The sequence below is a fragment of the Callospermophilus lateralis genome, chromosome 1 (assembly GCF_048772815.1).
Source record: "Callospermophilus lateralis isolate mCalLat2 chromosome 1, mCalLat2.hap1, whole genome shotgun sequence".
NCBI classification, from domain to species: domain Eukaryota; kingdom Metazoa; phylum Chordata; class Mammalia; order Rodentia; family Sciuridae; genus Callospermophilus; species Callospermophilus lateralis.
Window position 1 is genome coordinate 222623234 of NC_135305.1, and position 14407 is coordinate 222637640.

The 14407-nt window shown below is 56.4% G+C and overlaps 1 protein-coding gene across 1 annotated transcript; it reads left to right on the forward strand.

Annotated features, from left to right (window-relative positions):
* Positions 1 to 1094: 1094 nt before the first annotated feature.
* On the forward strand, positions 1095 to 12956 carry Dapk3 (death associated protein kinase 3). The gene is made up of 9 exons (XM_077109656.1): positions 1095 to 1184; positions 1906 to 2052; positions 6993 to 7353; positions 7589 to 7718; positions 8517 to 8565; positions 9428 to 9454; positions 10565 to 10717; positions 11562 to 11607; positions 11866 to 12956. Exons 2-9 carry the CDS (start codon positions 1991 to 1993, stop codon positions 12400 to 12402), a joined length of 1365 nt encoding a protein of 454 aa, XP_076965771.1. The 5' UTR covers positions 1095 to 1184; positions 1906 to 1990; the 3' UTR covers positions 12403 to 12956.
* Positions 12957 to 14407: the final 1451 nt, after the last annotated feature.

A 14407-nucleotide genomic window follows, 5' to 3' on the forward strand; every position in this document is an offset into this window, starting at 1 on the left:
GTAGATGGCTCGTGTGGCATGTGTGGGGCACTGGGTTTGATCCTCAGCACCACATAAAAAGATTGTGTCCACCTATAACTAGAAAATAAATATTAAAGTAAGGCAAAGGGGTTTGGAGAGCAGGGAGTGAGCACATGAGCTTGGGGTTGTCAACAGAAGTCAGAAGACTGGGTCTTGACACCTGGGGTGGTTTGTCATTGGCTTTGATTTCAGACCTATGGAGGGGAGAATCTGCCCTGACCTTGGTAGGACAAACACTAGGTGTCATTTATATAATGGGGGTAATTGTCTCCCAAGGTTGTCATTTGGTCACATTAAATTGGATCCTGTGAATGGCAATACTTGACAGTCCCTATTTGCATTTTTTTTGCATTTAAAATGTCAACATTTGGGGCTGGTACTAACAGTGGCAGAGCACTTGCCTAGCATGCGTGGTGCACTGGGTTCGAGCTTCAGCATCACATAAAAATAAGCAAAATAAGGGCATTCTGTCCATTTACAACTAAGAAAAATAAAACATTTTACAGCGAAGACTGTCACACAGGCTAAGTACCCCACTGTCCACCCCAGGAACTGCAAAGTGCAGCCATCCAGAGGATTCTATTGGCCCCCGCCCCGTACTGGGGAGTGAACAGGCAGGGGCGCCCTACTTCTGAGTTTACACCTCGGCCCCTTTTTTTGACAGGCCCTCTGAGTTACTGACACTGGTCTCGAGTTTGCTAATCTGCCTTAACCTGGGAGTAGACAGGATTACAGGCGTGAATTACTGCGCCTGGCTCCCAGTTGACGCTGCCTTCGGTGCTCCCGAACCGCGGGAGGCGGGACTTATCTGTCTTGCAGCCTCAGCTCAGCTCAGAGTAGAGGCGGGAGGGGCGACCCAGGAGCCGGAAGTTAGCGGACTACTCCAGCCAATCAGATTAGGAATGGTGAGTCAGTCAGCCAACGGGGAGGCCGTATCCAGGTGTGGAGCCCGGAGAGAAGGCGGAGGGCGGGGCGTCGAGGTGCGGCTTGAGCGGCTGGCTCACTGACCTATGAGAGGTAGGCCCGCCTCCGGGTGGGTACTTGAGGACGTGGTGACGTCGCGCAGGCGCGACGCGGCGTCCGAGGTGGCGGGGCTGGGACAGAGGTCTGCGGCTGAAGCTAGCGCGGCGGCGGGGCTGGCCCTGGACTCGCGGCCGCCGAGGGTGCGGATACTGCTGGGCCGAGGCCGGAAGGCTGGGGGAGCCGGGGCGGCGCTTCGGGGTCCCTGGAGGCCGCGGGGAGGGGGCGAAGCTGGGAGACTCCGGGGGACCCTGGGCCGGCCGGGCCTGCGAGGGGCGTGGCGGCCTCGGGCTGCTGGAGCAGGAACCGTGGGGGTCGCGGGCTCGCGGGCGGGTCGAGGAGGGAGTCGCTGCGGCCTCCTTGGCCCCTGTGGAGGGTGGGGCGAGACGGCGGAGGAGGCTCGCCGGGCGGGGCGGCCTCCGGTGGTGCCCGGGCGGTGGAGGTCGGCGTCCGGCCAGAGCCCCGCAGGAGCTCGGAGCCGTCGCCTGGCGCCCGCGGGAGGCGGGACTGCGCGGGAGGCGGTGTGGGCTGCTGTTAGCGGGCGTGGGAGACCGCCCAGGGGAGGGGTGGGACCGGAGCTGGGCCGGGGGTGGGCCTGGCGGGGAAGGGCCCGGGCGTCGCGTGGCTGACCGGGGCGCAGAGCGGCATCCGTCGGGGGCAGAGGTAGCCCAGTGCGGCCGATCCCCGCGCCTCGTACAGGGGTTACATGAGGGGCCGCTGGGAAGACCCAGCCGCTAAGCGCAGGGCACCCCCCAGGGGCTTGGACCTTAGGGTGGACTGATGCGAGCGAGCGGGTGTCCGTTCACCAGGGAGGGATGATTGCCACCTCATCCCCTGCTTTCCCTCTTTGCCTGTCTCCTCCAGGGTCCCAGGGGACTCCCGAGGCCCTGTCCCTGGGCCTCAGTGCTTTCAATTGGAGCAGAAGCAACTGGAAGGCAGACCAGCCACCATGTCGTCGTTCCGACAGGAAGACGTGGAGGACCACTATGAGATGGGCGAGGAGCTGGGCAGGTGAGCAGCCCTCTTTGATGGATCGTTGGCCTTTCTAAACAGGAACTCTCCCTTCTTGTCTTTTGTCCCACAAAGGAATGAGTCAGTGTCATTTGCTGGTAGAAAGAGTTCGAACTCTGGAGCCAGGTAGCCCTGCCCTTGAACTTTTTCTCTGAGGTACCGCGTGTTTGTTGTGGGGAGAAACGTCTAGTGCCAGACACAGAGCCTGGCACAGGCGTGAGAGCAGAAGACACAGCTGTGTGTGTTCTTGAGGGTCTTTCTCTTTAACCTCTTTTTGGGGCACTGGGGTTTACTGTCCTGCTCAGGCTGGTGTTTAGCTCTGTGGGGAGATTGCTGAGGTTTTCCCTTCCAGGGAGCAGCTGATGTCTTGCCTGTCTGGGCCTTGGAGGGCAGCCCCTGGCCCCACCTCTAGACCAGCCAGGCCCCACTGAGCCCACCCTTTTTTTTTTTTGGTGGAGCCTCAAACCTTATTTGGTGAGTTTGCTGCTGGGCAGCCTCCTGGGATCCACTCAGACCCGCCCCATGATGTCACCAGAAGGGAATGTAAATAACTGAGCTGTGTGTCAGGCTGGGTGTTATTTGGGATCCTGAAATCCTTCCTTCAGGAATTTCCTCCATAACTGTGGTGGATAATGCAGCCCCTTCCCTCTGAGAAATTTCATACTTTACTGTAGGAAATGCACTAATTAGCACCTCGGATTCAATTTGGCAAAAGTCAGTGAAATTTAATCCATATTTGGCCATTCCTCCATGTTGATGTTGATGTTGTTGGGGATGGGTTCCAGACTCCTGAGAATCCCTGGATGTTTAACGTAAAATGATATCGTACTTGTGTGTCACCTGTGCGTGTCCTTCCATATACATTATCTTTTTTTTTTTTTTTTTTTTTTTTTTTAAAGGAGAAAGGGAAGGAGAGAGAGAGAATATTTTTTGGTAGATGGACACAAGACAATGCCTTTATTTTTACGTGGTGCTGAGAATCGAACCAGGGTCCTACCTGTGCTAGGCAAGCACTCTACCGCTGAGCCACAGTCCCAGCCTATACATTATCTTTTTTAAAATATTTCTGTCATTGTTGTAGATGGACCCACGCATGCGAGGCAAGTGCTCTGCCACTGAGCCCCAGCCCTACATTATCTTGTTTATGTTTGATTTTTTTAGCTCTATGAGTCTGTTGACTATGGTCTTACTGTCTACTGCCAGTGGGCCAAATACGGTACAGTTATATGCTTTTTTTCTTCTTCCTGTCAGTTATCTTTGTGCAGACTACAAACTCAGACTGCTGTATGTGTTTTTTAAAAACTTTTTGTAGTTATAGATGGATAGAATGCCTTTATTTGGTTATTTTTAGGCGGTGCTAAGGATTGAACCCAGTGCCTCACTTGTGCTAGGCAAGTGCTGTGCCACTGAGCTAAGCCCCAGCCCCCCTGTGTACAGTTTTAAATAGCTGAGGGGAAGAAAGTTGGACTTCATGACCTGTAACAATGACAGGAAATTCTCCTTTCGGTGTTCACAATAACACTTGGTGGGAGGCTGGCCTAGCAGGCATCAGGCCCTGGCTTCCCTCCCCAGCACTGCTGCAGTAAATAAATGGAGTGAATAAAGAAGAGGCTGTGGTCACAGCCATGCTCCTGTGATGTTTTTTTTTTTTTTTTAAATATGTATTTTTATTTCTTTATATGAAGGAACTTTTTAATATTTTATAGTTTTATTTGTGTGTGTGTGTGTGTGCTTTTGCTCATTCCTTTCTTGTTGGCGAGAGAAACGTGTCTTTTGTATCATGTTCTACCAATTCCATCTACTCCTTGAATTTAGCATGTTTTTCTTTTTGAATTGTCTTTACCTCTTTCTTGTTTTTTTTTTTTTTTTTTTTTTTAATATTTATTTTTCAATTTCCGGCAGACACGACATCTTTGTTTGTATGTGGTGCTGAGGATCGAACCCCGGCCGCACGCATGCCAGGCGAGCGCGCTACCGCTTGAGCCACATCCCCAGCCCCTCCTGTGATGTTTTTGTGGCTTTTGTGCCACCAAGTTACATGGTGGCTCTGTGTGGAGACTGACTTGTCTGAAAAGCTGAAGTGTTCATGACCTGGCCCTTTAAAGAAAGTGGGCCTTTGGGGCTGAGGTTGTGGCTCAGCGGTAGAGCGCTCACCTAGCACATGGGAGGCCCTGGGTTCGATCCTCAGCATCACATAAAAAAATAAATAAAAACAAAGATATTGTGTCCAACTACAAATAAAAAGAATAAATATTAAAAAAAAAGAAAGCATGCCTGGCCCATAATTCTGGAAGTCCCCTTGCTGGGACACTCTGGCTCTCCACTCTGTGGCCTCACTATGCCTCAGCCTCTCTGCTGATGCAGCTCCAACTACCTTTGTAGATCCAGCCCAAACTCACCCCAGGGCGGGGGATCCCTGAGTCCTAACAGCCTCACGTGGCCCAGTCTTGTCTGGTAGACCCCCCCTCTGCGGATACCCTCCTTCAGTCTGGTGCTTTTCATGCTTGTGGTTGGAGAACATGCTGATGGGGTGGTTCCCTTGCAGGGACTCACCTCACCTGCCCCTTCACTGTGACTTTCCCCTGTTGGCTTCTGTCCTGGTACACGGAGGAGCACTCCGTTTTCCCCAGTGGCTGCATGTTTCAGATACGAGCCTCCTGCTGGTTTGTGTCGGGTCCTTACATAGCTGGATGGAGGCCTGAAGCCCTGATCTCGGGCCTCCTGTGGGAGCTACAGAGAAGGAGGAGCATGTGGGCCGGGCTCTCAAGGAGGGTCTCTTCCACGGGGCAGTCAGATGTGGGGAGATCACATGGCCTTTCAACCTTGCGAGAGGGGAGGTGGACCTGGATGTCAGCGACTCACAGGATGGAGGTTCAGTGGGTCGGGGGATGTCAGTGTCAGGACTCTTCAGTGACAAACCGAAATCCCATGGGCATAAGGGAGGTCGGGATTAGTTTATGGTAATAGGAGTCCACAGATGGCCAGGGTGCTCCTGGGGGCCCTGTGTTCCAGGGTGTAGACTGGCTCAGGGGAGCTGGAGGAAGCACGGTGCTGGGTGGAAGGGTTTGGGCTCAGTAGCACCTGCCCAGGGTCCCCTCTGGCCTCCTTAGTTCAGATTTTGGCTTGCCTCAGGTGGGCTTGCACCTGGTGGTCTCTACCCATCATCCCAAACCTAAGTTCTGCAGAGAGAGAGATGGACATGCTCTCACAGCAGGAGTCCAGAGCTAATGAATGTGGACTGATTGGCTGCTTTGGGCTACAAGTTTTGATTTTTTGCCTGTCCAGGTCATGGTTGTGTCCTCTGCCACCCTTTTCCTGGGGCAGGTTTGGCATTTGGCCAGAGTCTAGGGGCTGAGAGGAAACAAGATACAGCCATTGAAGGACAAGTGGGTCCATGAGCTGGAGGTGGTGAGCGGTGCTGAGCAGGCGTCCATTCTGGACTGAGTCTCAGGCTTTGAAGTCAGTGGTACTTGTTAGACTGAAGGTTTTTTCTTTTTCTTTTTTTTTTTTTTTTTTTGGTACTAGGGTTTGAACCTAGGGGCAGCTTATCCCCGAGTTGCTGAGATTACAGGCATATAATCTGGCACCCCTTTTCATTTTTTTTTTTTTAATATTTATTTTTTAGTTGTAGTTAGACACATCTCAGCCCCAGCCCCAGCCCCCGCCTTTTCTTTCTTTTTTTTTGGGGTACCAGGATTGAACTCAGGGGCACTCGACCCCAGCCCTGTTTTGTATTTTATTTAGAGACAAGTCTCACTGAGTTGCTGAGGCTGGCTTTGAACTTGCGATCCTCCTGTTTGAGACTCCCAAGCTGCTGGGATTTAGGCAGGCATGGGCCACTGTGCCTGGCTTCCCTTTTCATTTTTGATACAAGTTCTCTTAAGTTGCTGAGGCTGACCTTGAACTTGAGATCCTCTTGCCTCAGCCTCCTGAGTTGCTGGGGTGACAGTGGTGTGCCACCTAGCCTAGCTGAATAGGAGCACTTTAAAAAAGTTTTTGGTGTTTTTTTTTGGTAGTTGTAAATGGACAGCATGCCTTTGTTTGTTTATTTTTATGTGATGCTAGGGATTGAACCCAGTACCTCACAAGTGCTAGGCAAGTGCTCAAGTGGACAGTGAATCTTCGCCCTCTCGTCCACCCTCCTGCCATGCCTTGCATCTGAGCCCTTCTGTGTACACCTGGAAACACGTGTACACAGGGCTGCAGCATAGACCTGTTTTAAACAAAAAGAATTTTTGTGTATTAGTTATATGTGTGTTAGTTTTACGATCCTACCATGAAATACCTGAGGTAATTAACTTTTAGAGAAAAAGTTTATTTAGCTAGTTTTGTAGGTTCAAGTTCACAAGATCATGTAGCCCATGGCTTTGGGCCTCTGACAAGGCTGGGGCAGCACACACATGTTGGAAGGACTGCTTGCATCTGGAGCTAGGAGGCAGGGGAGCCTGAGACTGGGGTCCCCAGGCTCTTGGAGGGCTTGGCTCCAGGCAGAGACTCCTGCCAGGCCCACCTGCTAAAGTTCCCCTTGCCCGCCAGTATCACCATTTGGCAGCAGCCTTCCACACTGGGGACACTCAGACGGTGGAGTGCTCTCTGCAGCTTGCTCCTGGCCTGTGGCAGATCCTCTCGAGGGTCACCCCCATGGCCTGTCCTGGTGCCTCCCATGCACACTTAGCCTCCTCTCTCCTCTTGCTGTTGCAGAAGTGCCTGGCAGCACTGGCTCAAGCGTTCTGCACCCATGTGCCCAGTCCCCGCGTACTGTCCTGGAGGGTTGGCTCCTTGTATTGAGAGGGCTATGGAGTTGCTGCCCATCCTTGCACTGGGCTCTTATCTCAAGTCCCCATATTCCTTGAGGTCCCAGGTGCAGGGCTGCACCCTGGGGCGCAAGAGGGGCTACTATGCAGTTGCCCAGCTCACCTCCCCTCCCCACGCTCCCTCAGTGGCCAGTTCGCAATCGTGCGGAAGTGCCGGCAGAAGGGCACTGGAAAGGAGTATGCGGCCAAGTTCATCAAGAAGCGCCGCCTGGCGTCCAGCCGGCGTGGTGTCAGCCGGGAGGAGATCGAGCGGGAGGTGAGCATCCTGCGGGAGATCCGGCACCCCAACATCATCACTCTGCATGACGTCTTTGAGAATAAGACGGACGTGGTGCTCATCCTGGAGCTGGTCTCTGGTGGGGAGCTCTTCGACTTCCTGGCAGAGAAGGAGTCGTTGACCGAGGACGAGGCCACCCAGTTCCTCAAGCAGATCCTGGATGGCGTTCACTACCTTCACTCCAAGCGCATCGCTCATTTCGACCTTAAGGTGAGCCCTATGGTCCCTGGGGATGAGCCAGCCATGCATCCAGGATGGGAGCTGGGGAGGCCCCGATCCTGCAGCAGAGCACAAGTCCTCCAGCCCAATGCTATCAAGGGTTGAGGGGACAGGACAGCCTGGGCCAGGGACCCTAGGGTGTGTCAGTCTGGCCATGCCACAGAATGAGGGTGCTCTGACCAGACATGTGGGTGGACACAGGAGTAGCAGAAGTCTTCCACTCCAGCCAGAAAATATCATGCTTCTGGACAAGAATGTGCCTGACCCCCGGATCAAGCTCATCGACTTTGGCATTGCCCACAAGATTGAAGCAGGGAATGAGTTCAAGAACATCTTTGGCACCCCGGAGTTTGTGGGTGAGTCCATGTGGTGTCTGCCCAGGGCTTGGCAAGGCGAGCATTTGCAGATTCCCACTGTGTGTGGTCTCCGGCCACCCCTCTCGTGCCCAGCATCATGGGGACTCAGGTTTGTTTGGGCTGTCACTGTCCAGCTCCTCTTCCCAGGGTCTGGGCTGAGTCAGCCCTGCCTGTGTCCATTCACTGACAAGTACAGTGGGATTTGCGAGCACCTCCACCAAGGTCTGTGCCCTAGCCGGAGGCCATTCGCCTGTCGTCCTAGCTACTGGGGTGCCTGAGGCATATACTTAGCGAGACCCTGTCTTAAAATAAATAAGCGCTGGGGGTGAATCCGTCTCTGGTAGAGCTCCAGGGTGTAGTCTTTGGTAACATCAAAAAAAAATAAAGGGGCTGGGGATGTGGCTCAAGCGGTAGCGCGCTCGCCTGCCATGCGTGCGGCCCAGGTTCGATCCTCAGCACCACATACAAAGATGTTGTGTCCGCCGAATACTAGAAGATATATATTGAAATCTTCTCTCTCTCTCTTTCTCACTCTCTCTCACTCTAAAAAAAAAAAAAAAAAAAAAATTCTTCTAATTTTTAAAAAATTTTCACTCCCTCAACCACACACACACACACACACACACACACACACACAAAAAAAAAAATACATGTATACGGGGGTGGGGGATTGGGGGGGTGGAGTGTGTGTGTGCACACACATTCCCAACTGCGGGGGAGGGATGTGGCAGGGTGCTGTTGCTGTTGGCTCTTGTGTCCCCAGCGCCTGGCCCTATGCTCTCTTTTCTGTTCGTACAGCTCCTGAGATTGTCAACTATGAGCCCCTGGGCCTGGAGGCAGACATGTGGTGAGTGTCCCGGGAGCTGGCCAGGCTGGGGCCTTGCCTGTGTGCTTCCTCCTGGTGGTATCTGGGTGCCACGGGGGGATGGACAGACTGCTGACTTAGGATAGAGGTTGGCAGACGGCAGCCCGAGGGCCAGACCAGGCCCCTCTGCTCAGGGGTCTCCATGTTGTTTCCTACGGGTGTTAGAAACAAAGCTGACAGCCAGGCGCGGTGGCACAGGCCTGTCATCCCAGAGGCTTGGGAGGCTGAGGCAGGTGGATCGCCAGTTCCAAGCCAGCCTCAGCAAAAGTGAGGCCCTGAGCAGCTCAGTGAGACCCTCTTTCTAAATAAAATACAAAGTAGGGCAGGGGACAGGGCTCAGTGGTTGAAAGCCCCTGAGCTCAATCCCTGGTACCTTCCCCCGCCCCCGCCAAAAAAAAAGAGAAAGAAACAAAGCTGATGGACATTGAAATGTTGGACGGACACAGTCTGAGGTTCAGTGTCTGACCCTGTGTAAAAGTTTACCCCCAGGCCCCATGAGGGTCCCACTGTCAGTGTGGGGGTTGGTGTGGGGCCACTGTGCTCTGACCCATCCCCACCCTGGCCAGTTTGAGCTTTGACATTAGTAGGCAAGGATGGCCAGAGGTGCCCAGGTGGGAAACTCCAGGTGATCTCAGAGTGATAGAGACAGGGAGCAGGGACTGGCTGGAGGCTATGTGGAGCCCAGAGCAGAGGACAGTGTCAGCCCCTAAAGTTTGGGGCCAGGGCTGGGGGGATGTTGCCCCTGGCTCAGGGCTTCTGCTTTCCCTAGTGGTTCATTTGACCTGGCTGTGGACCTCTGTCCTGGGGGCCCCGCTGACCCATGTCCCTCCTTTCTGTCTTTCAGGAGCATTGGCGTCATCACCTACATCCTGTGAGTACTGGCCAGGGTGCTGACCTTTTGCTGGCCTGGTCGTGCCGCACAGCAGTTGCCTGTCTGGCCTGGAGTCAGGGCTGTTCCTGGGGACGTGGGGGTCCTGCCAGCTCTGCACAGTGGTGCTCAGTGACCCTGGGTGAGGGAAGGGGCGAGTGGAGCAGTGGAGGGTTCTCTGTGGGTGCCATTATGGGCTTCTGGAAAGTTCTGAGGCCAGGCCCTGTTTTCTGAGTGGCCGTGCCAGGAGGGGGTATATCTCCTCCCCTCCACTGTGGACAGTCCACTGGCAGCCAGAGACAGAAGGGCCGAGTCCTGGCCTTTCCCTGCTGCTGCCTGGGACAGCTCGGCCAGGCCAGGCCTGTGCCGCGTTGGCCCCTGGCCTGGAGGGTGGGCATATCAGGCAGACTTGGCCGTGGCTCCTTGGAGGGAGGTAGTTGCCCTGTGTGCCTCATGTCCAGGTGACCTGGGGGTTATGGAAGACTGGCATAAATAGCAGATTTCCTTCTGCAGACATGAGGACACTGCTTTTGACCTTGGTGCCCAAGGTCAGTGGTGGCTCTGGCCAGGCGCTCCGATTCCCCACTAGCATCACTTTCTGGCTGGAACCCAGGAACCCCTGACCCTGGGGACATCTCCTCGCCTCCCCCAGTCAGACCGTTGGTCTCTCGCCTGGGCACTGTCGGGCACTTTGTAGAGGGCGCCCACTTGGGGCTTTATGTGCTCTGTGAACAGCTGGGGTTCCGCACCCCTGCCCAGAACCTCAGAGGTGTTGAACCAGGAGCACAGGCCTCTAGAGACTCACCTGAAAGTGGCCACTGCGGCCTTTAGTTGTCGAATGCTTTAGGAGAAGCTCTGAGCTGTGTCCACCCAGACACCAAGTTTCCAGAGACACGTCCCCTCCGTGACTGGGAGGGGGAGCAGCTTGGTGGGTGACAAGGTGACTGTGTAGAGGAATGTGTCCCCAGTGGTCAGGTGACCCTGTCGGCCCATCCTGTTTGGCTCCCTATGGGCCCACTGGAGTCGGGTGGTGAACCAGAAGGTGGCAAGGTCACAGTGGGTGTGCAGGGACTGGGACACCCCATCGAGCCTGTGCCTGCCTCGGTCTTCCAGCCTTAGTGGCGCGTCCCCATTCCTGGGTGAGACCAAGCAGGAGACCTTGACCAACATCTCGGCCGTGAACTACGACTTCGACGAGGAGTACTTCAGCAGCACCAGCGAGCTGGCCAAGGACTTCATCCGCCGGCTACTGGTCAAAGATCCCAAGTAGGAGCACGCACTGGGCCCCTGGAGAAAGCCTTGCCCACTCTGCCCATGCCCCAGCCTCCAGCCACCCCCCCACACCCCTGCCCACTGCACCTCGCACTCCAGTGCAGTCCACTCAGGGCTCCCATGGCCTTGAGGGCTGGCTGGCTCCTCAGCCAGGCAGAGGGGATTGAGGACTGGTCTGGCCACACCATATTTGTTTTGTTCGGGTTTTTATTTTTTGTTTTTGGTATTGGGGACTGAACCTGGGGTGCTTGACCCTTGAGCCACATTCTAAGCTCTTTTTTAATATTTCGTTTATGTCCTCTGTAAACAGCTGGGATTCTGCACAGAGTCTCGCTAAGTTACTTAGGGCCTTGCTAGATGTTGAGGCTGGCCCTGAACTTTCGATTCTCCTACTTCAGCCTCCTGAGCTGCTGGGATTACAGATGTGCACCATCACACCTGGCCATGCCATGTTTTTAAAAACCTTAAATTCCTTACTAGCATTGGAGATAGGTTTGTGTAAAATTCCAGATCCAGCAAAACGTAGAACCCTGGCACCCAGTCTGCCACGGTGCTCTCCTGTGACCTGGCCCTCCTGTGGGTGCCTGAGTTTATGACTACAGTGGGAGGTTGTGGTTCCATTGAAAACATACCCCAGGCTTCCTGTCCCAGGTCCCTGCCCCTGGCCTCCCAGTTGGCCAAGCAGAGGCTGGGAAGGACTCCAGGGGGCTGGGGGGTACATACGGGGAGCGGCTGGAAGTAGGGTGCTAAGGGCCAGTGCTGTGGGGGGACAGCTTGGCCCCTCTGCTGTGGGTAGATGGTGTGGAGGACACAGGTGTGACTTGGGGTGGTCTTCCAGGAGGAGAATGACCATCGCCCAGAGCCTGGAGCATTCCTGGATCAAGGTGAGGACTGAGGTGTCTCTCCCACTGAAGGACAAGCCCTGGGCAGGGCAAGCCCTCCGCGTCTGGGGAGGTCCTTGTCCTGCAAGGGGGCGGTGGAGCGCAGGTCAGCAAGGCCCCGGCAGAGCCTGGCCCTGCTGTGGCAGTGGGAAGGCTGTCTGCACACCTGCTCCACGGGTGGACACGGGAGTTGGTAGACTCCAGTCCCAAAGGCCACGGCTTGCCCTCGGCTCCAGGCACCTTCTTCCCTGTCCCCTGCAGGCCATCCGGCGGCGCAATGTCCGCAGTGAGGACAGCAGCAAGAAGCCCGAGCGGCGGCGCCTGAAGACCACGCGACTCAAGGAGTACACCATCAAGTCGCACTCGAGCATGCCGCCCAACAACACCTACGCCAACTTCGAGCGCTTCTCCAAGGTGCTGGAGGAGGTGGCGGCTGCCGAGGAGGGGCTGCGCGAGCTGGAGCGCGGCCGCCGGCTATGCCGGGAGGACGTGGAGGCACTGACGGCCATCTACGAGGAGAAGGAGGCCTGGTACAAGGAGGAGAGCGACAGCCTGGGCCAGGACCTGAGGCGGCTGCGGCAGGAGCTGCACAGGACGGAGGCGCTGCAGCGGCAGGCGCAGGAGGAGGCCAGGGGCGCCCTGCTGGGGGCCAGCGGGCTCAAGCGCCGCTTTAGCCGCCTCGAGAACCGCTACGAGGCGCTGGCCAAGCAGGTGGCCTCCGAGATGCGCTTTGTGCAGGACCTGGTGCGCGCCCTGGAGCAGGAGAAGCTGCAGGGTGGGGAGTGCAGCCTGCGCTAGTGGCCTGGTCACTCCTCTGCAGCCCCAGGGTCACGCCGGCCTGGCCACCACCCAGGCCACCCTCTCCTCAGCGGAACCACCTCCCCTGTGGCCAGGGCCTTAGCTTCTGCAGCAGGCTTGGAAAGGGGCCACCGCCCAGATGGCAGTGGCGATGGTGGGTGTCATGGCCTCGAGCACTGCCTGGTGGTGGGGGTGGCGGCCAGGCCCCAGGACCACCTTGGTCCCCTGAGCAGGCAGGCAGAAGCTGACAGCCTGGAGTGGTGTTTGTCCGTGGGTTCATGCTGGGCAGCGGGCCCCATCCTGTCCAGCAGGTGGCTCTTGAGCCCCAATCAGCCCTGTCCACAAATGCTTGCCCCACTGTGTGACATGCCTGGCCTTGTGCTGCGTCCTGATGATCAAACTATGCTGGTGACTGATGCCTTTCCCGCTGGTCTGGCCTGGCGCAGCCGCACAGTTCTATAACCCCAGTGGCTCTGGAGGCTGAGGCAGGAGGATGCAAGTTCAAAGCCAGCCTCATCAGCTTGGTGAGACCCTGTCTCTTAAATAAAAAGGGCTGGGGATGTGGCTCAGTGGTCAAGGGCCCCTGGGTTCAATCCCCAGTACCGGGAAAAACAAAAAAACGCTGGTGTTCTGGGGAACTTGCAGTTAATGGAGTGCTGGTTGATGCTGGTCTTGGGGCCCAGGGAGACTCCCAGTGCTGGGTGAAGGGGCACTGGGGTCTGAGCAGGGGCTGTCAAGCAGCCACCACCCTCTTGGTCCCCCAGAAGCATCTGAGGGGCCCTGTGCTGTGTGCCATCCTCCTGTTCCTAGTGGTGCCAGGATGCACCTGCTCTGAACAGCACAGCCCCAGCCTGTCCCTTGGCTGCAGTGGCCCTCAGGGTATTCTCGCTCCTGTCTCAGTTGGTACCTTGTGATCCTTGGAGCTGTGTGGATGAGGTCCCCCGGGACTGCCTGCAACAGGCTGGCACGTCGCTTTGGTCAGGGGAAGTGCGGCTCTGCCTCACCCTTTTGGTGTCCCCGGACCGCCTGCCAGGAGCCGCTAGATGGCAGTTTGGACTGAGACACTGGGTGGCCAGTACCATGGGGTGCCACTAGGTGTCGCCTCAGCCCACAGGGAAGCCTTGGATGGGGGGTGCAGTGTGCAGGCTGAGGCCATGCCCAGGTCCTCCATGGTCAAGAGCCCCCCTCGGTGGGTGTGTGGCTCCTTTGAGTGCTGATGCCTTTGCAAAGGGCTGGCCTGGACAGGAGCCGGGGCCCCCGGGAGCAGCAGCCCCACCTCAGTCCTGGTCTGCCGGCGCTGGCCCCGCAGCTCAGCGCCAGGTGCAGGAGACTTGTGCAGTGCAGCCTCTGCCTGCTCCAGGTCTCCCGTCCGGGAAGATCAGGTGCAGTGGCTGTGACTGGCCCGTGCTCTGCCCCATCTGGACCCCTCCCGTAGAGGCGCTATGGGGCCCAGGGGGGCCTCAGGGAGGGGCCCCAGCACCACCCTCCACCAAGCCCTGCGAGTTCTTTAACAACGTTTTGTTGTTGGGAGATGGAGGTCAGTCTGCAGTGCTGTCCAGCGGTGGCACATCACAGGTGGGAGGACACTGCCCGCAGACTTGCGCAGGGATGTTCACGGAGGCACAGTGGCAATGGCTTGAAGGAAGCGCTGCCGTTGACAGACACGGTGCACTCCCCCTCCCGGGGCGTCCCTCAGCCACCTGCACAGGCCAGGTGACGGCTGCCACGCTGATGGAACCGAGGACCTCTTGCTCAGAGCCAGACACACAAGGCCACAGTGTGTGCCCCAGTGACAGGAGACATCCAGGACAGGAGTCAGATGGGACATGGATTGGTGGGTGCAGGGCTGAGGCTTGCCTTGGCATGACAGTGACAGTGTGAATGTGCTCGATTGTCACCGATGGTGGAATTTGTTACGTGTTTTCCCACACAAAAAACATGGAACTGGGGCTGGGCTGGGGCTCAGGGGCAGAGCGCTTGCCAGCACGTGTGAGGCACTGGGTTC